General features: G+C 49.4%; 1 protein-coding gene across 1 annotated transcript in view; it reads right to left on the minus strand.

The window, feature by feature from the left end:
• The window catches only part of LOC149341478 (semaphorin-2A-like), a 96057-nt gene that overhangs the window by 60326 nt on the left and 7888 nt on the right, over positions 1–27843 (minus strand). The window contains exon 2 of the mRNA XM_089543585.1: positions 10225–10382. Within this exon, the coding sequence (XP_089399711.1) occupies positions 10225–10306 (82 nt within the window). The 5' untranslated portion in view covers positions 10307–10382. The remainder of the gene's footprint in view (positions 1–10224; positions 10383–27843) is intronic.

The following is a 27843-nucleotide window of genomic DNA, read 5'->3' on the forward strand; positions in this document are numbered from 1 at the left end:
ATATCGATTCAGTGACCTCAACAGCTGTAGCTGAATCTTGCATTACAGGATGGTAACCATCCTGTATTTTCTATTTTTAAAAACTCGGTAGAAGTCTTATGCATGACTGTCGGCCTTGTTTTTCTTTCTGCACCTTGAGAGTGTGCAGGATGTTCAACAATGATTGGCACAACACGCAATGTGCATTCACATCACACGGAAAAGGGAGCACTTCTTGTGTCTACACAATCCAGCTTCATTAACCGAGGTGCATCCAAGTTAGTATCAGGAAAATTTTGCTGTGCAGAGCCACCACAACATATTCATTTCTGGTGAAATGTTTCCGCCATGCTTAAAATGTCAGTGGGTTGGAATGACCTGCATTTTCAATGTTGGCATCAATTGGGAGCTGCTTGCTCACTTTGCACTCAAGGATGCAGTGGCTCACTTTCACACCTCCTGGACATGCAACCAAGATTCTTGTTAACACTGACAGCTTCCTCACTTCGACAAAAAAAAAAAAGAGCTTTAGATGACTTTTATCCCCGTGTCATGATGATACCATGCTGGGCCAAGCAGCATAAGTTTGCTCACTGACCATGTGGCCATTTCAAATGTATTTACGTGCTTCTGTCACAAACTGCCCATCCACGACAGACTTCAGGGTAGGCAGAAAAAAGAATAAAAATAATGGTGCCCTGCCCGGACCGTTTTGCGATGACCGCAGGAACAAAAGCGTCGCATGCTTTACTTGGGGCCACACTGCTTGCAAAGTTTGAGGGGCTCATTTGATAGGCACTGGCATTCGCAGAAGGTTCAGTACTTGCATGCAGAGACGAGTGAAATCCAACGAGCTCAGAAGACTAAAGCTGACGCTCTGTTTGCGAATCATCGAGGCTTTTAACAGCAATGACCATATTCCCGGACTGATCACCTAAGCTGTCCTTCCCTGCCCGCTTTGTGCTTCCTTCGGGATGATAGGTATCTTTCTAGATCTTCAGAGGATTCTATTTTTTCCTTGCAGACGACATGTAGAGAGGACATCCAGGAAAAATGCACATAACAGCTCCAAGATGTGTCCAAGATTTTAAGTGTTTTTAACTTCAAAGGGCGTGGCCTAGGTTTTACGCATGAGCTCCCAAGGGAGAGGAAACTACAATTTTTAGATCTAAGTTTGGCGTTCCGGGAGGACCATTTATGTTGGGGTTATTTTCCTCGTACTAGCAAGGAACTGCTGCCCTTCAATACGGCGCACTCAAAAATTGTGAAGCGCGCCATCGCCTCGTTATGCTTTGAGTCCTCGCTTTCGAAGTCCTGTCCGCACCAAATGCACGATAGCTTAAGAAATCAGATTGGATGCCTTTTGGCTGCTGGCTTCCCCTCGGTGGTTATGACTGCTGTCGCTGAAACCCTCCTCCAAAAAACAAAACGCTGCACCAGTCCAAAGAATCTTGAAGAAAGGGGCCCTGCGGTAAAACCTGAAGTCATGCCTTATGTGCACAAGGTGTCACACAATTTGAAGAAGGTGGCTAACAGGCACAAGGTACCGCTCGTTTTTTCAGCCCCAAACAAGTTGAGCAAACTTATACCCCGGATTTGTGGCCCTCAGCGCCCTGGGTGCAGCATAAAACATCAGCGCACCTTCATACGCTGCATGGAAGGAGTGGTGTACGAGATACCCCTGACCTGTGGTATGTCCTGTATAGGGCAAACGGGGAGGTGCATCAACAAACGCCTTGGGGAACATGACAAAAAGGTAGTGAATAATAAAGACAAATACGCCACTTTGGTGAGCCACGTTAACACGTGCAAGTGTGCACCTCGACTGGAAAAGGCGAGGATTCTGGGCAAGAGCAAATTCAAGCAGGCGAGGCTTTTATTGGAAGCCTTTCACATAAAGAAAAAGGCAGCCTTGTGCGTGAGTGACACATCAGTTAGGTTGTATGCGGCGGAGTACGATTTTCTGAGCAATAATGTTCGTGCTAGGCGATAAGTCAGGGCTGCGATAAGGCACGTGGTGTGTAGATGTGGGCGTTGCCTGAGACTATAAATGTATGTGGTTTTTCAAGCAATAAATAGTTGGAAGTTGGCGCCTGTCCGTTGTCTCCTCGTCTCTTTTTGTGTCGTGAAAGTCATTTGTGCCTAGGTGGGTTTTTTCCCCAATTTTCAAGATAAATAACCAACTAGCCCGTCAACATGCCTTACTGAACAGCTTCAGGAAGAAGAGCCAGTTCTTTTTTTTGGCTGGTCCAGAATTACCGCACCCCCAAGCTCATCGTAATATTTACCCGCCTGGATCATGTCACTTGTGAAATGCCTTCCACAGATGTAGCCGATGGACTTCAGTTCCCGATCCTTTCGTTGGAATCACTAGTCCATGCCTACAACAGCTGCTAGTGAGTGGAAGCCTTGGTGATCACCTTATCTTTGCAGGACTAGCACCCGCTTTTGCAGGGCTTGTAAAACAAAAAAGCCCAGTGCTTAGATCAGGCATCAAAGAGAGTCTCTGCAAAATACTAGAGCCACGCACACCCCGAAAATCAGTAAAAATTCAAATCAAAGCCCTTTCATGCTCCCTTTCAGAAAGCCAACCTCCTCATCCTCTATGGTGGCACTCATACCATCGTCCAAACCTAAAGACATGCGTGCTTTTCCATCATGCCTTTCGTCCATCTGGCCGCTATCCTAGTTTTCCTCACACAAACACGCACAGAGACGGGCACACGTGCACACGCTTGCTTTCCAAGAAATGCCAGAGGGTTCCCAGACCCGTGCTTTGGCCATCCATTTCTAAAAAAAAAAAGGAACGCCCGCCACTCTGGTTGTAAAACAGAGAGGAGAGGCCTTAGGGAAACAAAAATACAGGCATGAAAACAACACTCATTAACAAGGGATGAAGCTGACAGAGAAACAACCAGACTTATGAAGGGGCCCTTGCGAACACGTTGAAACGGTCGAGCTGAGAGTTTCTCTATCATTCGGTCTGCGGAGAGAATGTCTCAACGCTGCTTTGTCATTGGATGCACAAGCAGCAATTGGAGTGGAACCACGATTTGGCACAAACTGCACCCCCCCCCCACCAAAAAAAACGTCTTCAGCTGCGTCTGCCTTCAGTGCACCAGCCTTCCAGACACAATGGACAAGCATGCAGTGGTGTGTCAGAGACACTTGGTTCTAGAGACGGCTGTGTCCACGTTCAAAGGTTATTGCAGGCAACGGCAAAAATATTTTCCTAATTCTGAAAATAATAACAAGGGAACGCATGTGAATAAGGGAACAGCTTTATGCCATTGACATGTTTCACCAGACTCCACACCTCCCGCTAATGTCGGAAAAAACGGGCGAAGTTTGCTGGCGGAGGCTAGTCAACCAGGTGAGAGAGAGAAAAACCTCGGGAATGGAACGAGAGGAGCATGGCGAAATAGCCAGATGCAATGGCTGTAACTTTACTATTAATGAGTATTTTAAAAAAACTATGGGAATGCTACAGGTCAGTCAACGTAAAAGGACGCTAAATTGAAACATCAAACTAGGTCAGATGGACAGATTATTCCTCAAGAACACTACAAATGTTTTTTCTACGTGGAAAGGCAGCTACGTTACTGAGAAAACCGCAAATGAAAATTCCAAAACCTTTCCAGACTCAAAGCGCCTGCAAAAAATGAACTGCCACAAAGTCATTTCAATGACATCTTTGCAATCAAACCAATCAGAGGAGCCACTTCCAAAGACCAGAAATGTGGCCGGAGACCGAAAACCAAAGGTCAACATGTCAGCAGTCACGGCAGCATGGTGCAAATGCAGGACACCTCAGCTACCCACTACATTTCAATGGAGACTCTCCACTGCAACACATGCATCTGCGTCTTGTTGCAAGCTACATGGGTGTGAAAGAAACTACGTGAAGTTACTGAGGGCAGCCACAGACTGCACAACAAACTACTGACTGCGCTCATGCATGTATGCATCGGCGACAATAATGTGAGTGCGTGGCCTTCGGTGTGTTTCACTCACCACATGTGAGTGAAAAACTGTAAGCACATTTCTCGTCAAAGGGTCCACCGTACTGTCAATTATTGCATATTTGCTGACTAACTATGCAGTATGATTGCGGACAACCTTTGTGATTGACTCTGCTGTGGTCCTTATTATTTCTATGTTCATGACTCTACTGTGGCCATTGCGATTTCTACGCTTATGAATTGCTTCCTGTGGGTTGGAAACAGAAACAAATCAGAGTATGTTCCACCCAACTGTGGTCTGCCACCTGCTGGTTATAGCTGTTGGCAGGGGATACACGCATAATTTTGACTAACGTGCATCAGCTGGTTGAACATGTTTATCATGAAAGAGCTTGCCTCGCGCACCGCCACCTCATGTACTGTGCGCAAGATAACCCACACTGAGAAACTTTTTTCTGTAATGAGCAAAATCAGAGATGATGGTGCAAAAATATGATACTTCTCGGATATTTTCCAGCACATCTAAAAGCACATTCGTCTTTCCACTGCACAGAAAACATGGAAAACCATGCACTTGCATAGTGCTTCACACACTGGTGACATGCATGCACGCACATATCTGCATGAGCACATACTAGAAATACAGAAACAAACACTTTGTAATTTCATAACGCCCATAGCCTGCACAAAGTAGCCGGTTCAACGGCTGAAGTAAGAACGAAATTGGTTCACCTGCCGCAAAGCAAGCACACAGAGTGCGATTGCTGTTGAGACCTTGTGGCTCCGAACTTGCTCCATACAACGGCTATATGCAGCCCAAGTGCACAGAATGAGAGGCGAAAGCTTCAGCGCACTGCTGCTGGCTATGCTCAATGCACTGCTTTCCTCATATTTAAATGGAAATGGCCCATTGAGACAGTGAAATAGCGTTAATTCATGAATACGTTCCTCATCGCTGCTGCATGAATCTTGCAGTGGCAGTGCCATATGTACTATCGGGGACAAAAGTGGTATACTCCAAGTGGCGGGAGCCGGAGCAACGGAAAACTGCGTTACAACGCCATCTACAGGCGCCATCTCGGACCCAGGTAGCCAATCTGCGACCTTTATTATCAGCAGGCATGTCGCTTGGCTCGTTTAAATGTTTCAAAAATGCGCTGCTTCCACGACAAGTTAACCACACGCGCGCGGGCATTTGATCGCATCATGACGGTGCGAGCGCCGACTCTCAAGCCATATCTCAAACACGCGTTGAAAAAAAAGAAGAAACAAAATGAAAAGAGGGCCACCAGATTGCTACTGCTGCGGCGCCGCTCGTCATTTTGGCGAGCAAAACCACGAAACATTGAAACGAGTCAAGCGACAAGCCTGCTGATAATAAAGGTCACAGATTGGCTGTCTGGGTCCGAGATGCTGCCTGCAGATGGCGTTGAAACGCAGTTTTCCGTTGCTCCGGCTCCGGTTGCGTGGAGTATACCACTTTTGTCCCCGATAGTACCTCTCTTCTATGCAATTTTCTGGCTAATAAAAGCGTTGTTTTCAGTAAAAATGATATCACTATCAGGTAAGCCTACCCCATGAGTCTAGCCTGATTTAGTATTTTCCTTTAGGGTTCCTTTTAGGAGCAGAATGCAAGAGCATTACATTTCGCATTGATCGCAGCTTCTGTTACAACTTCCGTGTGCGTTGGCATTAGTTTCTTTGCATTTGTGTTAGTTTCTTTGTAACTGTCGGTCCATCAACCATCACATTCGGACTGCAAGCCACAGTAGCAAGTATATCTGCTATGCTGTAACAGTGCCGACATTTGCATGTATCACATTTTTTTTTCGGATTCTTGATTTCAATTCTCTACCTAGGTTGCTGTCTAGAAACCAGGTTGCTCACAGTCCGGTGGGAAATTTGTGTTGATGTCACAAGGCCACGTGACCTCTTTCGACCATCCAGCGAATTTCGTGGCATTGGACAATGGTAGGGTTTGGTGTAACGACAGTTCTAATGCATTAAAATGCTTATAGCCACGTGTTCTGCGGACGATGCCTCACAACAGCCGGGGTAGATAAGATTTCCGACCATAGGGCGGTCAGTGGACCTTTAAGTCCCATCAAAGGCAAGTTAGTAAAACCGGGTCACAAAGCAAGGGCGTCCGCAGAACTTTTTGCAGGGGAGGGCACCCGATGGCTGGGGGATGAGGGAGAAGGTAGGTTAGCAGCAATACGGCACTATTTATGGTCTAGACTACGCACATGAAACAAAAATTAGAAACAGCAAATTAGTGCTAGGCTTGGAGAACATACATCGGATTTTATTAATGAACAAAGAATTAAACTTAATAAGCAAAACGCGAAAAGTTACTATCACTTAAGTGTGCTAATCAAGCTGTGTAGCTGTTTTCTGCTAGTGCATACAAAATATCCGAAATACCCACCTGCTCTGGAACGAGGCTGTTACGAAGAATTACAGAGAATTGCTTCATTAAAGCAAAAGCATTAAAAGTGCCACCAGCGAAAAAAACCCAACGACGTCAGCGTCAGTTATACAATTCGCTGATTGGTTGATGAGGTGCGTGACGTCATGAGACCACATGACATGACCTAACATTGACTGGTTGACAGGGTGTGTGACGTCATGAGACCATGTGACACAGCCGAGTTGGCACGCGGCAGTTGACCGGTGTACTGGTCTTCACTGTCTTCCGACATTTTATACGCGATGGTTCTGAAAGCTCTGAGAGCACTTCTCTGCAGCGATGGGAGGGCATTTTTGCGGTCATCATTATGCGCAAGCAGGGTCGTCTTCCTTGCTGTTTTCAAGACAGTCTGAGCGAGGCAGCAGCGCACTGATGACTGAAACGCCCAGACAGAACAATCGGATGTCACGGGCATTGTTAGGTAAAACAGGCCACTCTGCTACAAGGTGAAAGGGCCCGCTCGGTGAAACGAAGACCCATCGGCATGAGCAGTTAAGTGCAGAGCCCAATTAGCCTGCACCACCAGTTTTATGGAACTCTCACAACTGAAAATTCAAGGGAGACAGCAAGCAGCTCGGCTCAAAGTGGACCTTTTAAAGGTGTTCAGACTATCTTGCAGTGAAAGCATGGCGTTTGGAAGCCAGCTGCAAGGTTCCTCTGATTGCAGGAGATGGACAGGGAACTGTAAAATGTTTTGTAGCGAAAGCTACACTAGGCTAGCAGAAGCGCATTTCGCGGAGCCTGCCAAAGGCCACTACTGAGCATACGCCGTTACTAAGGCGACCAGTGCCATAACAACCATAGCGCCACAGCCGCTGCACCGCACTGTGCATGTGCTGAGTCGCACCGTGCAGCTGGGATATAAGCCAGAAGCGAGGCGCTCGCTCCTCAGACATGCACCATGGAAGAAGGAGAGCGGTTGTGCTCGTCACAGCAGCAGTACAGGCTGCGTGAAATTGAGTCTTCCGATCCAGAAGTCGTTGCATGGTACAGGCGAGAAAGGCTAAGCGGGCGGTCGAAATGCCTGAAGAACGAGAGGGACGTCTCGCAAAGTGACGCCGCCAAGCTACTGATGGCTTATAGCAAGACTGTAAGCTAAAAATTTACATCTTGCTCATTCAGAGCGCCTGGGACAGGCTAGCTAGGGCGGTAGCACTCTAGCTACCCTACTAGGAGTCCGCTAATAGACGGTACCCTGTAACACCACACAAACATATTCTTGCGTTACTTGCTCTTCTTGCTTCTCTGTCATGAAAGCGCACCATTCAATGGGCTGAACCGTCTCCGACAGGCACTAAAGTCACTGGAACCAGGGGAAAGTGCCACAACTATTTTCCCTGTGCCACCACGCCACTGATTCCCTCCCAACAGTCACGTTGTCACACGCTACCATAAAAGTCCCCGCGTCTTTCCAGACGCTGGTGGCGCAGTTGAAAGACGGCCTGTGCAGAGTGTTGCACAGCATGCTCTGTAGCGTTTAGCGTTTTGAAAAAGCCTGTTAAGGACTTGTTAAGGGACACTGGTCTTGAAAAAAAAAAATTTATTAATGAAGTCACAGTTATGAAATCTTCAGGACATATGTATTTTTGTGTGCTGATTCTAAATATGTCATTTAATTTCGTTCAAAACAATTCCTTCAGCACTTATGCAATTTTTATGCTAGTATTTTGCGGAGAGTTTTGAAGAAAATTTGCTGCGGGAAACTCGCTGAAATGTATGCCATTGGGTTCTCTTGACACCAAGGAATGCAATGAGGGTGAAATTGTCTTCCTGCCTATCATAGAACTTAAGTTATAGAGTTTCGAAGGTGTCACTTCAGAAATGAGAAGGAAAATGTGTATTTCTGTGTGTGAAGTGGCAGCTTCAGTACCCTATTACTCAAGTTCTATGAGAGCCAGGATGATAATTTTACCCTTATTGCATTCCTTGGTGTCAAGAGAATCAAATGGCATACATTTCAGCGAGTTTCCTGCAGCAAATTTTCTTCAAAACTCTTCGCAAAATACTAGCATAAAAAGTGCATAAGTGCTCAAGGAATAGTTTTACATGAAATTAAATGACATATCTAGAATCAGCGCACAAAAATACATGTGCCGTGAAAATTTCATAACTATGACTAAATTAATAAAATTTTCTTTTCAAGACCAGTGTCCCCCCTTAAGAAGTATGCCCAACTGCTGTGGCTTCAAGTGCAGCAACCGCAAGAAACCTGGGAGGGTTCGTTTTACCATTCCAAGTAGCAAGAGCGACTGCAAGCGTCGAACTCCTTTGCTGCATGGGATAAGGCGAGACAAATATGCACCCATGGTCAACACTCTAGCCTACGAGATAAGTGTTTGATTACAGCTTGTACCTCATGGCGCTCTGCATGTGAAAAAAGAAATGTAATACGGACAAGGTCATAAAAAAAGGAGCTGCGTGGACTGTAAACAATGAACGGAATGTATGCCTTGTCTCAAAAGAAGACATTGACAAAAGTGTGTCTGGTTGGGAAAGCACTAATAAATAATGGCTATAGTGCCAACCACATTTTTGCAAAAAGACTGGACATTTTGGAACCTACTCGGTTACTAATCCTCATGGTTTAACTGTGGCATAGCTTTTGCTTAGCTTTTAAATGGAGGAACCTCTCCGACCACCACGTCACTGAGTTTGATCAAGAGTTTGGAAGGAGCGAATAACATTCTCCTCTATCTGCTGAGTAGCCACGACTCAAGCAACCTTCTTCACAAGTCTGCTTCTGTCACCAGCACAATATACCTGTCAAAATCAATCTTTTGGTCGCATGCTTCGCAAATGTTGGCTACTGTGTTTCACCTTATGTCCACTTTGCGCTGCTTTACTCTTTCTGGCGAAATTCTTCATTTCCATCACATGCATCGCAACTGGACACTTGGAGGGTGAAATTTTTCAAATGACACATTGCGCAGTTTCTTTTGCATGCAACCTTTTGGAGGTGGCAGGACTCCCATGATGACAGACGACAATTTGTGTATTGTTTGCACACCTTCTTTTCTCACTTGGTTCGTGTCCAGGTCCTCCTCTATTTTTGTGTTGTTTGTTTACCTACAGGCTGCTGGCCGCGCAACACTTTCCGTGTTGGTTTCCATTCAGCGCGCCTCACAGATATAGCTTCATCCCATAATGCAGGTGGAATCTCACCTGATCGCATATGTACAGAAAAAGAAACGCTAGTTCTCTTAGACATCCATTTTGTTGAGAGAAGGAAATAAACCTTGACAATATGCCACACACATTACTGTTACATTGTTAGCAAGGAAGCTCCAGTCAGGCTATGTTGGCAGGCAAGAAGTTTTGCTTAGATGGCTAGTTGCCATTACTTGTCAACATGGACTTCAATGACCATGTTTTACACATGCAGGTAAATATGAAAGAAGCCAACAGCCACAGAAACCAAGGGCACAGGGGATTTTTTTTTTTAATTATTTATTTATTTTGTGGTGTTGATCAATTTAGAATATTACTGAATAGGTTATCGCTTAAAGGTAATTGATTAGAAAAGCAGAAGAAAAAACGTAACTAAATGCAGGTAAATGCAGGTAAAACGTAACTAAATGTGATGCTGCCGTGTGTCTAGTTGTTCCCCTTCACAATGATCATCCCCAACAAGCCCTTACACAAACATTGCTGTAGTATATTTCTAGTTACAGTGCAAGTGCTGCCCATTTCTCACCTCTGTGCGCTATCGAGTCCTCGCAATACACAATGCAAGACGTACAACACTGAACTGTACCTGGGTAGGCAACAAAACCTGCACAAAAACTGTCAGAGCACTGTAGCAGCAGCCCTTACCTGCCCATGGCGTACGATGGCTGGCACTGGTCACAACAATAATCGTCCAAGACAAAAGCACGGCAGCTACTGTGGCCTTCATTTTGATCGGTGCGCACTGTTGCAATTGTTCAGCAGTGTTGGCGACTGCAGCTTGCAGAAATGATGCTCACGAACTTCTGAAAGAATTTATAAAGTGCATAATAATTAGTACCAACAGTAGTCCAACATCTCGCCAGAGATGCAAAATAAATTCACACTGGGATTTTAACACGAGAGCATTAGCACCCCCATGTTGCAAAAAATTGTCCGGAATCAGCGTTGCCAACCACTGGAAGCCTCACAGCCAGAGCACACAGATGAAATGAGGCACCTACTCAATCATCACAATAGTCATCACAACTTGCCCACTTTGGCAGGTGGCAGTTAAATGAATGACTGGTCTCGAGCAACCTGGTCTCACAAGCCCCACATTCAAACAGCCACCTGCTGGGATAGTGGCGCATCGCTTAACCACTGCGCCAGGAATGGTATGTGGACTTCCAGCGATCTATGAATGTAATGTAGCGAATGGTCAATGCCGCATATATAGGTATTAAACTCATTAAAACTATCTTGTCATACTCTTAAGACGAATCTTAAAGGGAATATGGAAGAGGCTCCGAATAAAGTTGCGGTGTGCCTAGGATGTTAAAGGACGCCACTTCACTAATATCCTCCGCCAAGCACTTTTTAAACGCATTTCGTGGAAACTGAGTTATCTGTAGTTAAAATTTGAATCTACGCGTCTTCGCGCCTTTCTCTCTCTCCTCTCGTCACTTTTTGCATGCTGAAATGTTGGCGCTCCTCCGCCGGCCCCACCCACTGGGCCCCTCCGTCGGCTGCTGAGGCGCGGGAGGGGGGAAGGTGGTTCAGATCAGTTTTGTGATCCAGCGCTTCTACAAAAAAAACTAGAGGAGACACTTCAAGGGTCCCTGAAAAGGGTGCTTGAGGTTGGCTATAATGCGCTTGCATTATGTAGAATACAGGCCACCGAGTGTTCATGCCACGTACAGAACCTCAAAAAGCGAATCGATCATGTACAATATATTTGAAAAAATTCACGCTTCTGCGCCTCGCGGCGAGCCCCGGCGCGAGGCGCAGAAGCGTGAATTTTTTCAAATATATTGTACATGATCGATTCGCTTTTTGAGGTTCTGTACGTGGCATGAACACTCGGTGGCCTGTATTCTACATAATGCAAGCGCATTATAGCCAACCTGTGGGAATCTGGCTTTCCGCCGTCGCCTTTGCGCGGCTAGCCGGCCTCCCGCGTTGTTTCTCCTCTTTCCCTTGCTCCCGCCTCAGGCGGTGGAGAGGCGGCTAGGTGACTAATCACTGTCATTTGGCCACAGCTCCGCCCCGGCTGCCCAACGGCCTTTGCCATTGGCGCCTTTTGGCGGTAATTCGGGACCCCGCTTTGGGCGGCCGCGCGCCGCGCGACCGTCCGAGCGGGGCCCAGAGAGAGAGAGAGATCCCTCCGAGACAGCGTAAGGTGCGTACGTTACTGTTTGTCCGTGCCGGCCTTTGCCGTTCGGACCAGTGCTTACTCGAGCTCGCCCGCACGTGTCCTCTGACCTGCAGCGGCTCGAGCCTGTCCAGCGGGGTCCAGCGACCTCTGACAGGCGTACCTTGCGTTGAATGCCCACTCTCTCTCGCAACAGGCCCAACGGTCGACACGAGAGAGAGATCACAGCACTGCCGCGGGGACATTCTCCTGCAGCGGCGTGCTAGCGGTGCGCATTACTCGAGTCGCTTCGTGCGCGCAGCGGAGCCTTGCTCCTCGCGCGCCCCCGGGACGGGGTGACTATTGAGTGTGTGTGTATCAGCTGGAGGACGATGTGAATAAACGTCTCCTTTGTGAACTTGGAGGCATATTTCTTTGCGGCGAAACGCTCTCCTCCCAGCGGAGGTTGAGTGCGCTGCAGCGGTGTCCCAGTGTGTGTGTGGTGACGGCTGATCGGGGCCCTTGGCTCGCGCGAAGCTCGAACCCGCGGTGGGTGGTGGCCTGTGTCCACTTAGGAACCCACAACTGGCGCCCAACGTGATAAGTCATTGGCGCTTACGCCTCTGATGACACATTAGCCGAGCAGGTCGCCTTGCCGATCACGCTTGCGCACCATGTCTACCCCCAGCGGGGCACTCGGTAGCTACATGTCGGCTCCCTACGGAGTTGTAGCGTCGTTTGATCCGCTGGCTGCTGTTCCTTCGAATAGCCAGACACCGTGGTTGGCCGCGGCCCCCGTTGGGGTTTACGGCGCCACAACCCAAAATGTCGACCACGCGGCTCCCATTGGAGCTGTATCGGAAGCACCCTGCGGTGCATCCGCTGGTCACATGCCTCAGCTGTGCACGCTTTCCGCCCAGTGCGAAAGCAGTTCGTGTCACGCTGCCGCAACCGGCAGTTTCGAACAGCAGCAGCCGTGCCCCGCGAGCAGTCAATTCTGCTCTGGGAACGGCGAGGCGCTGGCCCGGTTCCCTGCGGAAACTGCGCCGCTCATCGAACTAGGAGCCTTGCCTCCCTCGTTCGTGCAGCCCGCCCAAGCCTCCACTGAGGCCGGGGCGCAGGCGCTGCTAGCCAGTGCTGCCCAGATGATCCAGTCGCTGTCAGGGGCTGTTGGGACACTTTTGGCCACGCCGAAGTTGTCTCACCCCGCGGTCAAGTTGCCCATGCCAACATACCGCGGGTATGATGACCTACTCAGTGCCCGGGATTTCCTTGAGTCCCTCACCCATTATCAGAGAACTATGGGTCTTACTGAGCAGGTGGTGCTTGCACACATCATCCCCGCAGCGCTGACTGACACGGCAGCTCGGTGGCATCGGCTTTCCGGCCACCGGGCAGCGACTCTCGAGGAGTTCCGTGCAGCATTCCTGCGCGAATTCCTGCCCGCTGACTACGAGCGTAGGATGCGGCGAGAGCTGGAGCTCCGTACTCAGGCTCCGGATGAGTCGCTGCAAGAGTATGTTCGTGCGATGGAAGACCTTTTCTCAATCGCCGAGCCCAGAGCCTCGAACGAGGAGCGTGTCGAAAGGACGATCAGGCAGGCACATCCGACCTTTTCGGCTTACCTGCGCGGCGGCCGATTCCGAGATTTGGAGGAGCTGGCCGCCGAGGCAAAGCGCATTCAAGGCGACATTCTCGCCGCGCGCGCCTATCGTCCGCCACCGCCGGCAAGCGAGGCCCTTGAGCCACGTTGTGCATGGAGAGGGGCCTTGCCCTTACCCAACCGGCGACCACCCGCACAACCTGCCTTTGCAGCTGTTAGCGGGCAAAACGAGGCATGGGAGTTGAGCGACAGAGCTCTCGATCCCTACTCGTACGGGAGACGGGCAGCCTGCGCTGCACCGTTTTCTGAAGCGCGTGCTGAGGGGCGCCAAGCGCTCCAACGCACAGCGGAGGGGGAAACCCGACTCGGCCGACCCTTTGGTCGTGCAGCGGGCGGACCCAGGCAGGGAGAGGCGCCATTGTCCCGCGACCAAGCTCGCGGCGGTGTGCGCTGCTTCCGCTGCCAAGAGAGGGGCCACTTAGCAAGAGAATGCACCGTAGCCAGGCCTCCTGCGAGGCAGGGAAACGGCGGCGGGGGTCGGTCGTAAAGGGACCACCGGCCCAATCTCTGCTAATTCCCTCTGCGTACAGAGCAAGCTGCCTTGCTAATGCGCACGCGCCGTTTATTCCGGTCACCATTGCTGGCCGCGAATTTTCGGCGTTACTGGATACGGGAGCCAGCGCTTCCTTGTTCGGTGAAGAGGTGTTGTCCCACTTGCAAAAGCACTCTGTGCGCTTGCGGGACTGCCGTACGGCATTCAACCTTGCGAAAGGCGTAGCCCATTCGGCTGGCGCCGCGAGGCTGACTGTCAGGTGGGGAGAGCGGACGAGACGCACGCGTTTCATCCATCTCCCAGGGCTCAGTGTGCCCATGATTCTCGGACGGGACTTTCTCCTGAAAACCGGGATCGTGGTGGACATTGCGAATGGCGGCTATCGCGACGGACCATTTTCCCAGCTTAAGCCGTTCATTAGCCCACCGGCGTCAGTATCTGCCTGCGCAGTGAAGGCGTTCGGAGAGTGCCACGCTCAGCGGACAGGGCCACGCCCTTGTGTCGAGCGTTCCGTCGTTCAGCCTCCCCATTGGGACCGAGCGGCGCGGCACGACCAGGCACCACATCCGCTGGCCGCCTGTGCGGTAACATTGGATGGCACACAGAAGGCTCGTTTGACAGCGCTATTGCGTCAGTACGATGAGCTCTTCACGGATCAACCTGGCTGTACCACTTTAGTGAGCCACAAGATCCACACTGGAGACGCGCTTCCTTTGAAGTGCAACCCTAGACCCGTCAGCCTTGCGAAAAGGCAGGTGATTGATGGGTTGCTGGATGAGATGCTGTCGGCGGACATTATCCGCCGCTCGTCCAGCGCCTGGGCGTCTCCGGTGGTGTTGGTGCCTAAGAAAGATGGCAGCCACCGTTTGTGTGTGGATTATCGCCGTCTGAATGCACTGACTCGCAAGGATGCCTATCCGCTCCCGACGATCAGCTCAATCGTAGGAAACCTGGGCAGCGCGCGGTACTTTTCCACGCTAGATGCCTCCAAAGGTTACCTACAGGTCCAGATGGCTGACACTGACCGGTCCAAGACCGCGTTCACGTGCCACAGAGGGCTGTTTGAGTTCACTCGTATGCCCTTTGGTCTCTGCAATGGTCCTGCGACTTTTCAGAGGCTCATGGACCGCGTCCTGGGGGAAGCGAAATGGTCCCACGCCATGCGCTACCTGGACGATATCGTGATTTATTCACGAACCTTCGATGAGCACTTAGGCCACATTGCCGACGTGCTCGAGAGGGTACGGGCTGCTGGGATGACTTTGAATCCTGCGAAAGCCCAAATAGCGCGGACCCGGGTTCAGTTACTAGGGTTCACGCTGGGCGAGGGCTCCATTGAGCCTGATGCGGAGAAACTTCGAGCCATACTCGAATTTCCCGCGCCCAAGGACGTACGCGGCCTCCGCCGCTTCCTGGGAATGGCCAATTTTTATCGGTCGTTCATCCCGTCCTGTGCCCGCGTGCAGGCACCCTTGACCAAGCTCTTGGGAAAGACTGCAGCGTGGCGATGGGGGCCCGAGCAAGAGCGATCCTTTCGCCTCCTGTCTAGTGCCATTGCCGAGACAGCGCAGCTCAGGCTACCCGACCTGACCAGACAGTTCGTAGTCCAGACTGACGCGAGCGATCTGGGTTTAGGAGCAGTTCTCCTACAGGAATTCGATGGCGTGCTGCAACCGCTGGCCTTTGCCAGCCGCTCCTTGCTGCCCTCGGAGAGGAATTATTCCGTGACCGAGAAGGAGTGCCTCGCCATCGTGTTTGCACTGCGCAAATTTGGCGTCTACCTTGATGGAACGCAATTCGTGGTGCAGACAGACCACAGTGCGCTCAGTTGGCTGATGCGGCTCCGCGAGCCTGCGGGTCGGCTGGCGCGCTGGGCTCTCCTGATACAGCATTACGACTTTTCTGTGCAGTATCGAAAGGGGAGCACAAACGTGGTAGCTGACGCGCTATCCCGTGCCCCACTCGCCAGCGGCGCCTTGACGCCTGTAGGCGGAGGGGGCGAAACAGCGGACGAGCCGCCGGGCGGCAAGGAGGGGGAACCCGCAAACGGGTTAACCCATTCCGCTAACCAGGCAAGCAGCGCTTCGCAAAGCGGACGAGAGGCAAAGCTCTTCGTGAGCGCCTCGGAGTTGCCGACGCGAACGGAAATTTTGGCTGCAAACCTGAGTGGGGACGAGACCATGCTCCCCTCTGGGATGACTGGAATCGTTTTCAGCCGTAAAGAGCTACTGAAAGCCCAGCAAAATGACCCCTTTTGTCGCGAGGTGAGCGACGGTCTCAGGGAGACGGAGCGCCGTGACGCTACTGGTATTGTAGCGGGCGCAGGGGGGCAGAAGCCAGCGTGTGTCGCGGCTAACCCCGGGGATTCATATTTGCTGGACCATGACGGGCTCGTGCTGAAGTACATAGCCACCGATGACGAGTCCATCGACCCGTTCAAGGTGGTTATCCCCAAAAGTCTAAGAGGCGCACTTTTGCGATTCTCTCATGACGAACCACTGGCCGGTCATCTGAGTGGCTCCAAAGTTTTTGCAAAACTGAGTCAATCGGTGACGTGGCCCGGCATGAAGCGTGACATTTTCCGCTATTGCCGTTCCTGCCATGTCTGTCAAGCGGTGAAGTCACGGGGCGGCAAGCCGCCTGGAATGATGAAACCAATTGACAGTGTGCGTCCGTGGCAGATGGCCACCTGCGATTTGATGGGGCCTTTCCCCAGGAGCAAGCAGGGGTTCATTTACCTGATGGTAGTCGCTGACCACTTTTCCAAATGGGTTGAGTTGTACCCCCTTCGGAAAGTGTCAGCACGAGCGGTGCTGGATAAACTCCAGGAAGTGTTCTGTCGGTTCGGCTTTCCGGAAAGACTGATCACGGACAATGCGTCCTATTTCACCGCTCGGGTGTTCGGTAACACGTGCCGTTCCCTCGGAATCGAGCACTACACCACTTCACCCTACCCCCCCCAGTCCAATTTGACCGAGCGAATCAACCGAACGCTCAAGCCAATGCTTGCGGCCTTTGCCGAGTGTCAAAAGGATTGGGCAGACCATTTGAGCGAGTTTGCGTTCGCCATCCGAACAGCTGAGAATCGCTCAACTGGTTTCTCTCCCGCCTTCCTCAATTTCGGGAGGGAGCTGGCGAATCCGATGTCAAACGTCGTGCAGAGCCAGCTCGGGGATGAGCAGACGCGGGCAGACTGCTCTGCTTATGCGTCGACGCTTCGGGACCGGCTTGATCGGGCTCTCAACAGAGCAAGGCAGAGTTTGGCGGCAGCCAGAGCCCAACAGAAGGCTCAATATGACCGCAAGCACCGCCGCCTGACTTTTCAGGTGGGTGACCTTGTCCTGAAGCGCAACCACGTTCTTAGCGATGCGAGCAAGGGGTTCTCAGCCTCGCTCGCTCCTAAGTGGCTTGGTCCGTACCGAGTGGTCAGAGTCTGGTCGCCACTCGCGTACCTGCTGGAGGATCCCCTTACGGGGAAAACCAGCCGTGCCCACATCGCAGACCTGAAGGCCTACGCGTCACGGTCTGACGAGCTTGCGCCGGTACCCATTGGTATCAAAGGCAAGCGCAAAGGCACAACTGGTGCTGCGGAACGCAAGCGTACGGAGCACCGGTACAATCTGAGGCGACGGTCACCGGTGTGATTGATGCCGGACGGCGGACTTTTCCGCAACCGAAGGCACGCAGCCTCAGCTAGCTGGCGAGCTTTCTCGTCAGGCCCTACCTAGGCGAAGCACGGTGTGATAATTTTTTTGTTGTTGTTTTTGCAGCATGCTCAGTTCCAGCCTTGTGTGTTTTTCAGTTTATTTATTTGTTTGCTTGAGTCAGTTTCTAGCCACTTTCGTTTCCTGCTTGCTCGTCTGTTTTTGTTCTAACGTACCCAGATGTACATAAGCAAACTTCAGCCCGCTCGTGCTTGCTCTTATCTTCTAGAAGGAATAGATTGGATTAGGTGTCGTTTGTACAGCGCGCCTTTTCTCATTTCCGGCCCGACTGTGGGTGGTTGGCTCGTTAAGGAGCCGTGTGTTGCGGTGCGAGTTTTGTGCGGCCCGCATGGAGGGGAAGTTGGCGGGGCGTTTGGGGCGATGGGGGGGCGGAAAGTGCACCCTTTTACCCTCGCCGCGGCGCCTCTGGACGCTTCTGATGGGGGGGTCGTTGTCGCCGACCAACGTCCGCGCACTTGCCGGTGTATGCGTGGCTGTGGCTGTGACTGTGTGCGCGCGTAACCATGAGCCAAGGCGACGCCTGTGAGTTGTGCTGTTGTGTGCTTCTGCGTGAGCGCGAGGATGAGAAAGACCCCTCGCTGTGGCCAAGGTTACACATCAGGACCCCGCCGAACGTCCTCGCCCGTTTCAGCCGGCGTGAAAGGGGTGCACTAACTTTCTTGTGCCCGAACGTGATGTCGTGTCCAAGGGCGCGAGGTCAGTGCTCTGCCGCGGCCCCGTCGTCATCAACGCACCCTACATCAACGGAAAGAAGACCGCCATCAGTCGTCGGCCCTCCCAACCTGTTCAACTTGAAGTCTGCGAGCGGTGAGTCGCCGACAGGCCCACTGGGCCGCGCCACCGAACTTTGAGGCTGGCATCCACCTGTAACATAGTTGTACAGTTGTATTCACATCTTCTTGTGTACCGTGTATATAATCTGCAAGCTGTTTTGATTTACTGAAGCGTATGCAAGTGTTGTTTGCCTTGTTTTTCCTTTGTTTTTTTTACATTGTTCTGGCTGGAACTGAAGTGTAGCTAGTTTTTTTTTGTGTGTATTCATTTCTTTATTTTGGAACTGAAGTGTAGCTAGTTTTTTTTTGTGTGTATTCATTTCTTTATTTTGGAACTGAAGTGTAGTTTTTTTTGTGTATTGATTTCTTTATTTTTGGCCGCGTGCTTTGCCGATGGGTAGGAGGGCATTTAAGGAGAGGGGGATGTGGGAATCTGGCTTTCCGCCGTCGCCTTTGCGCGGCTAGCCGGCCTCCCGCGTTGTTTCTCCTCTTTCCCTTGCTCCCGCCTCAGGCGGTGGAGAGGCGGCTAGGTGACTAATCACTGTCATTTGGCCACAGCTCCGCCCCGGCTGCCCAACGGCCTTTGCCATTGGCGCCTTTTGGCGGTAATTCGGGACCCCGCTTTGGGCGGCCGCGCGCCGCGCGACCGTCCGAGCGGGGCCCAGAGAGAGAGAGAGATCCCTCCGAGACAGCGTAAGGTGCGTACGTTACTGTTTGTCCGTGCCGGCCTTTGCCGTTCGGACCAGTGCTTACTCGAGCTCGCCCGCACGTGTCCTCTGACCTGCAGCGGCTCGAGCCTGTCCAGCGGGGTCCAGCGACCTCTGACAGGCGTACCTTGCGTTGAATGCCCACTCTCTCTCGCAACAGGCCCAACGGTCGACACGAGAGAGAGATCACAGCACTGCCGCGGGGACATTCTCCTGCAGCGGCGTGCTAGCGGTGCGCATTACTCGAGTCGCTTCGTGCGCGCAGCGGAGCCTTGCTCCTCGCGCGCCCCCGGGACGGGGTGACTATTGAGTGTGTGTGTATCAGCTGGAGGACGATGTGAATAAACGTCTCCTTTGTGAACTTGGAGGCATATTTCTTTGCGGCGAAACGCTCTCCTCCCAGCGGAGGTTGAGTGCGCTGCAGCGGTGTCCCAGTGTGTGTGTGGTGACGGCTGATCGGGGCCCTTGGCTCGCGCGAAGCTCGAACCCGCGGTGGGTGGTGGCCTGTGTCCACTTAGGAACCCTCAAGCACCCTTTTCAGGGACCCTTGAAGTGTCCCCTCTGGTTTTTTTTTGTAGAAGCGCTGGATCACAAAACTGATCTGAATGCCTTGTATAAGCTCCGTGCACTGCAGTCTGACAAGTGCAAGTGGCGCCATCTAGTTAACAGGGGACAGGCGAAAGGTGGGCGCCGCTCTCATGTTCAGTTTGCAGTGAGCAAGGTGAGCGGCAGGATGCTTCCTCCAAAGACGAAAACAAACTTCACTAATTATGGGTGGCTCGACCTACAGCCGTGTTCACCAATGGCACAACAGCTGCAGAATACTGCAGGCAAGGTGCCGAAAAAAAACATCGCTTTCAACGGAGATCGTGCATGCTTATGCATGCATAGAGAGTCTACTGGAAAAGAATGCATTATGAAACTAAAGTCATGAGTGCGAAATGGGAAGGGCTTTACGCTGTCTGAGGTGTTTTGAATACGCCATCACTGGTAGGAGTCTTAAGAACTGCTTTGTGTACAAGGAAGGAATGCGCTAAGTAAGTCACAGGCAATGGTTTACGGCAGCATTCTCAGAGCTAGCATCTGCAGTTTCAGTCTTCGTTTGTTACGCTCATGCGCAGTTTAGCGCATCAACTTCGTTTCTCTTTTTTTTTTTTACAAGCATGTGTATCTACTGTGGGTGCGATGACAAAATTCTGATGGTGTATATGTAGTTATTCACATTGTTTCACCTAAGGTTCTCTGTATGTATTCGTAGATGTACAGTGCTTTAAAATTTTGTATACTGAATTGTAGCATTTCTGACATCTAAACCCTTTTCTGGATTAATACAAAGAAAACTAGAAAGTGCTCAAAATTTTTGCATATTTATTTCTTGCATTTCACAACATCACAAAACCCTTTCTGAAGTTTACAACCAAAATATTACATAAGGGTGCTGGGTATTCATTTAATTAGCGCCTTCCAGAAGTCTCTAGAAGAAAAGTCCTCTAACTATGCGACATACTCAGCAAGAAACACCTCATTTTTTTTGTATGCCTAGATGCTTCTCTGAGGGAAATGCACATAAAGCAAAAGTAGTGTCGATGCTCACGACATAGAGCATTATAACTGTTGTGTAGTAAAAATGCTTTTTTTCGCAATTCTAACTGACCATTCACTCAGTGCATGTAAGGTACATAGCTGATTTCAATACCTAGGTCAATCAGACACTTGTCCCTCAAACTGTAATGGCACATAAGCAATGTACCCAGTTATTTTAGCCTGTCTTAGAACAGTGCCAACCGCTGCAAATTTGGTTACTTCTCAAGGTGAATGTCATAGCCAACATTTTAATGCGAAAGCATCCCATTAAAAGAATAGCCGGTCATGTGTGTGTTTGCAGATAGTACAGAAAATCCTGACAATGGAAAGAAAAATAGTGTGATGTCATATCACACCGAGCACTGCCATCTCAGACAGTCATATAGATGTCATTCGTCTATATATACTCTACACAGGCCGACCTCAATGTGGCGCCAGTTTTCCCAACCGCTTTCTTACCAGAATTGTGACATAACCGTTAGTCGTACAGCATTCAGAGTGGCCTCATACGATTTCTCGTTGCATCTTAAATGCACTAGTCAAGTTGGAGGCTAGCTTGTGGCAGGAATTCAAACTGACAACACATGCACCTTCAATTGTATGCCTTTCCAGGCTCTCTACATATCCCCTTAAGGCGGCGGTACCACGCTAGCGGCGGTCAGCAGCCGTTTTTCGTCATGTTTGTGTGAGCGGTGTGGCTCATCCGTTTGCGCTAGAAAAATGATATTGAGCGCATTGTAAAGATAATTGTATCTTCTTTGCGATGGTATGTGTCGCTAAAAGCTATTCACGTTAGTATAATAGCAGTGAGCAACAGAGCGAGGGGCATAAAACGATATTTTTGCTCGACTTGCCTGCGTTTGCCTTGCTGTTTACGAAAACTACTGCGCCGAAAAGAAAACGGCTTCTGCAGCTTTTAGATGAAGTGTGACTCGAGGACCTTGCGTCAAGTTATTGAGTTATATTGGGTAGTTATTTAGAACTGGTGCCATAAAAAAGAGTGAAATTTAAAAGAATGACGCATTAATAACTCCTAGTCCAATTCATAAATCACAAACATATTTAGCAGGATTGTAGATAGTACCCATGTTGTTAATTCTTGAAAATTTCATTGAGCTACATGTCATAATTTTTTAGTTTTCATTGTTCAAAGTTGGTCGTAACCTAGAAACTGCGCTTTTTTGATCTGAGCTTTAGAAGCAAGTAAACGTCGTATAGAGAACAAATTTGGCACGCGAAATATTTAGGAAACATTCAAGGACCTGCTCAAGGCGGAATTTCGCTATGACAAACAGAACGGTATTACTGCGCCATTCAATTGCGCCATTTTTTGGTGCGCCGTAACCTCCGCAAAGTACATCCAGCGCGAAAGATCACTGTTATATTATAGGCTTTTTTGACAGGAACTGAAGTCGCTGGTCTTAATACTACCAGTGATGTAAATTTGGGTATGATAAACGACTCATGTTAGCTCTCACTCGCCCCTTTGTTGGTCGACGGGGCTGCTGCATTTGAATCTCGCGGGCATTTTGACTCAACAATGGAGTTCCGCCGGTCAACGACAGTGGCGCTGTCAAACATTTTGAAGCAAGACTTATGAGACAGACGACTGACTTCGCTGAAACCTGTCCTGCCTTTCGGTCGTTTCTTCGGCTGCTCAGCAGGCTGTCATCGGCGTATCGTGCTGTTTTGCTTGTTGGTGTTTTTTTTACTGTGCTTTTGTATTTTTTTTTTTTAAGATAAGATAAGAATTTATTGAGTACAAATCGGTTACATAAATTCAGTATACAGGCGAGGGTCCCAAAGTCAAGCGACTGTCACGGGACCCCTGCGACTGTCAAGCGACTGTCACGGGACCCCCCGACTGTCACGGGAATTTGTGTGCAGCACCGTTTTTTATCACTTTATCTTGCCAGTTTTTTGTGTGTAAAAGTGTCAAATGGGGAATCGGCGGAAACACCTTCAACGCAAAAGGTCGACGATGACAAAGCTTCGTACGCGCATGGCTGATGACAGTGCCAAACGCAGGTGAGCCATTCGGACCGCAATTTTGTTATTAGTATGTGCATTGAAGTACCAACTGTACCTGTGTCGCGTGCGTGAGCTACCTCGTAGTGTGTGTTATCGAGTGCGGTTTTTAATGAACGCGTGTGCAAGATTACCAGTGTCACGGCACTGTGATATTTCGTAAGGCGAGAGCAGAAATCTGCTGCATAATTATTTGTTCCTTAGCTGGGGGCCTGTAGAAGTGGCTCTAAATTGGAGAGTTGAGGGGCTTGTGTTTAGAAATAAGCGATGAGTTTTAAAAGACACAGAGGGCATTGAGAGATATTTTATGTATATGACGACTCTCGTCCTGAGCATGCGCACGTCGCGGGTTGGATCCAGATGTGGCAGATGGAATTTTTTTCTTCATTCCGCTCTGAAGTAAGTCTATAAACTGTTGGCATTTCTAAAAAATCTACTCCAGCTTATCTAGGGCGATAAAATCACCTGCTGATTCTGCATTGCGCAAAATATTTCGCGTTTGCGTTTTGCATTCCTCCTGAGCTCGTTAGGAGCTCGCAGTGCGTGGAAGCGGCAGTTTGCGTTGTGGGGGATGGACACCTTTCTATGCGAGTGGCATTTGGCAGCTTATGTGTAGATTATGATGAGGGAGGGGCAAAGCGTGATGAAAAATCGTACAAGCGCACTGCTAGCCGTAGCTACTGCAGATACCTTAGTACCGGTGAAAAACTGTAGTTCTTAGCACTTACAATTTTTTGCTGAGGACGTTCAATTTTCTTCATTCATGCACCTAGCACGCGCCTATGATGCTGATTATCTTCTAGTTTCGTGCTAGGAGGGCGGTGCTTTTAAAGAAATATAATTGTGCTCATGAAATTCACTGCATAACTGTGGCTAGAGAAATGCACTAGTCAGTGCATGCTTCTGTTTCGTATTCACTGCAAGTAAATTTTTCTTCTCTTACTTCACTGCAAGAATAAGTTGCTTGTGTGTATACCTCTTCAGTTAATCATCCCGGTTTATTGCGATCGTGAAGTACAATTTAGGGATGTCGAAGAAGCCCAACTTCTCATTTTTTATTGTCTGTAGTGTTGAAAAGGGGCCAGAGAGCAAAACTTGTGTTGCTTTTGAGCACTGACATTTCCTGTCACTTCCTGAAAATAGACTCGCATATTTATTTATTTATTTATTCATATGACATTGGTATGGATTGTTTGCTTTCAGGCAGCCACCATGATGTGCGGGGGAGTTGTGCAAGGCATCTGAACGTGCTTAGCAGATGTTGCAATAAAATGGTCCTGTTTTTATAAGGAACATGCGTTTGTCTTTTGAAAATGCACATCAATGGAAGTGAATGAAGCCTTCCGCTTTTGCCTCTACCAGTGGCGAAGTGCATGTGTGGACAGTGCGATTTCACTAGCATTGTAGTGAATGCAAAATCATGCCCCCAAAATTATATGTCAATCACACACTGCAAGAAAAAAAGAATGCACGGATAACATTCTTGAAAGGTATATGGGAGCGTAGCTGGTGATATGCACGCGCACAATGCAGCAAAAACAATGCCAGTATCTCTTGCCATTGTTCGCACTGCATGAAATACCAGTACCTTCCCTCAGTGGTGTGCAAACCACGGATACCGAAATCGTTAGAAATGCAATTAGTTGTCAGTCTCGGCTACAGGGTATTATGATTCAAAACTAGCTCTTGTAAATGGCGCGGTTTCCGGAAGAGCTGCTCCGCAATAGTACAGCGACATTTACTGCGCATGGCGCTGCACGAATGCGCGTGTAGTGTCTAGATAGGAGTAGGTGAGTTGCATAAATATGGAAGTCTGCTATGGTGCGCTTGCTGCTCGCACCGCTGGCACTTCCTCTATGTGCACGTGCCAACCTGCTCGCGGGTGCTCAAAAGGGGTGGTGTCCCTCGTTGTTAGTCATGGCTGGAATTCCGCGCCGGTCAAGAATGGAGAAAATTGTGCTGCGGGCATGCGGGGCAGCTTGGTGCATGCGAGTGAGAGGGGGAGCTTGCGGAGCGGGCGAGCATAGTGTCTGTGGTGTGTGTGTGTGTGAGAGAGAGAGAGAGCGCGCTCGCCCTCTCCCGAAGTGCGCGCCTCACGTGTCAGGTCGCCTGCAACGCGAGGCTGCTGAAACCTTTCACGGTCCTCCCCACTGGCTGTATCGCCTCGCGTAATGGAAATACAAGCAGGTGGTAAGGTATTCCCTCCTCTTCCCCTCTCTCTGTACCCTCTGTTTTTCCCCTCACTCTCATCTCGCTTTCCATTTCCTTCCCCCAGCCCCAGCTCAGGTGCTTCTAGACATGATAGCAGATGCCGGTGCTGGCAAGAATCCTTTTACCTTCCTTTTCATTTACAATAAAAGCCACTTACTACTACTACTCAGGATAGTTCCGTGAACACGAGGGGCCGAGAGCTTCCGGTGAAATTTCTTGGAAACCGGTATGAAGTCCTTTGGCTGCGTGGTCTGTGGATGGCATTGGTGAAAACATTTCGTCTAAGAGCTATTTTTCAGCAGATTTCGAAGCCCTCTCACCAACACCATCAAGGACTTCAGGATAATTCAGCAAGGTTATGCGGGAAGCAGGTTTTACATGGCAAATTGTTTTTTGACCTGGTTTACAAAGCGGGGAACATAAAATGACGTTAGTGTCGATCCGTATTCATAAATTAGAAGAAAGACTATAAATATTTTAAAAATGGTGCTTGTCTACCTGATAAACATTTACGGCCAGATTTTCATTAGCGTGGTTATAAAAAAAACCTAACTGGAAGGGGCCGGAACTCTACATTTCACCAGATCTGACGAACGCTTCAGCCTCTTGCTCAGGACGGTTCCTCATGCTTGTTTACAAAAAAGCATACAGCAGCAGCATGCTTGCATTGTCTTCGCATTCCGGCCTTGAAATAGCATTTGCCACAGCGGTTGCTTTTGTGTGCATGATCATGAAACGTGAAAAAAATCTGCCATCATTTACACAGACATCTATTTTCCTGAATATTTCATGAAATTCTAAGATATTACGGGAGTAGGCATTGCAGTGGTGTTTGTAATAAAAATCTTTAGCGCGGCACCGAACCCTTGCTCTCACCGTCGTGGTGAAGCGGTGCGTTGCGCGTTTCTTTCCAGGAACGACGCTTGCTCGGTCAACAACTGCGGGGGTGGGGGGAATGTACACTGCCCGGTACGCCTGCTCATGGATGCAGCTGCGGACATATAACAAGACGAAAATAGCTACACACACACAAATACGCGAGGCCTTGCGAGCCTTGCGCGAGTGCGTTTGTTGAGTCCATGTGGAGAAAGAAAACAAAGCAGTGTGCAGGGGCGTTATTGTTCATTTCCCCTATCCCCCTAGCTGTCAGAGTCCCATTATCTAAAAGCGACCGTCCACCCGGAAAGGCGTGTAGTCGATTTTTTTTTTTTCGGCAGCAGTGAAGAGAAATGACGGCTGAGAGCCTACATGTTGCGCCGCCGGGGTGGGGTGTGTGTGTGCGCTGCAGGAAATCCAGAAATATGAGTTTACCGTAGGAACTTCGTCCAGCGTACTTGTATATACGTGACGATAATTAACGGTTTTAAACCCTAATTTCTGAAAATGAAGTGGCATCATGTTTGAGTAGTAATTGCTACATTTTGATAGTTTTCAAATGCAATTTAGTGACTTTTCAAAAATGGTTTACCGTGTATGATCACACCAGTCAAAGCTGTTTTTGAAACCGTGCCATTTTCCGTGTTTGTGCGCGTGCGTGCGGGGATTTATGCCCCTGTCACACGGGCAACTTTAGTGATACTTTCACGAAGTGCACTCCCCATGAACGAATGGCACTTCCATTGCGCTGTCACATGGCAAAATAGGTGCTATTTGAAAATCATGATAGTGACGATGGGTGTTGCAGGTAGTGACGATCGGTGCTGCAGCACATTGTGAAAATTAGTTTGTTTTCGCAAATACTTGGAGAATATTTCATAGCAAATGTAATTGCTAAACGAACAGAGCCATGTTTCCGCTGATGAAAAACCTTTGAAATGTCGCCATGTAACTTCGAGAGTACTCCTAGGGAGCTATCGAGAAAGTACAATAGTACAATTTAGGGGTTCGCAGCCGACCTTCTGTAGCAAGGCAGCAGAGGCTAGGCAGGAAATGAAAAGAAACTGGCTTTGCGCTCGTGACGGCAGGAGTGGTTTACCCCATAATCAGCGCATAAAAAGCTTTCTTGACTGACCATCGCCCCGACTGCTTTCCTTCGCCACTTCGTACCAGAGCCCGAACAATGACCAGCCCACTTGCCACTGCGCAGTGACAAAGATCAGTCTCCTTCAATACATGGTACATTGCTGACGACACGCTGTCGCTCCGCCACAGAATAGTCTTGGAGTAGAACGCCTCCGCTTATTTTTCATGCAGACTACTTCCGTACCTTCGTGCCGGCTTGCAACCTTTCTCGGCCACGAGACAGCTCAGCGGTTTGTGCACACGTAATGGGCGTAGAAAAAGCACCAGTGCGGAAAGAGGCATGGTGAATGCTTTGCGGATTGTGCAGTTGGTGTGGTGTATGAAATTCGCAGCATGAGAGCACTCAAAATCGCTAGAAAAGGGAACTGGATCTAATTTACCTCTTCACTGCGCAGAGTGGAAATGTGAGCCGGCGCTTGACAGCATCAAGGTTCTTGGCAGGAGTCGCGAATAAGACAGCGCGCGAGGTTCTTTGGGGCTTTTCTCATTGCAAAGGAGCCGCATGTTGTAGTGATTGTTCTGCTGCTCTTCGAAATAAGTAACCCGCATTCATTATATGTTTTTTTCATAATCACCAGGCCTTGATAGCAAATGACTTCTAATAAAGAAGTCCTTTCTGCGTGTTATGGATTTATTGTTATGCGCTGAAAGCGTTCTGTCGCTTTTGTTGTTTCTTTTTGGCGATTTATTGTATATCACTGTATTTTGCCATGATTTTCTGACGCTGCTTCTGCAAAGATACTTTTGTACAATAAGCAGGAAACCGGAACTTGGAGATCGACGGTCAGATTGAAGATGCTGAAGTCGTTGCAAACTGTGATTCCACGAAGGAGGGTTGATGTGATAGCAGTTGTGCGCGGATCGTGTGACTGAGTGCCCTGTATATATTTGAGCCCCAGACTTGCGAATAAACAATTGGTAGTCCAGCCACTTTATTGTCTGTTTCTC

This window comes from Amblyomma mixtum, chromosome 5 (assembly GCF_055824585.1).
Source record: "Amblyomma mixtum isolate Tamu chromosome 5, ASM5582458v1, whole genome shotgun sequence".
Lineage (NCBI taxonomy): Eukaryota > Metazoa > Arthropoda > Arachnida > Ixodida > Ixodidae > Amblyomma > Amblyomma mixtum.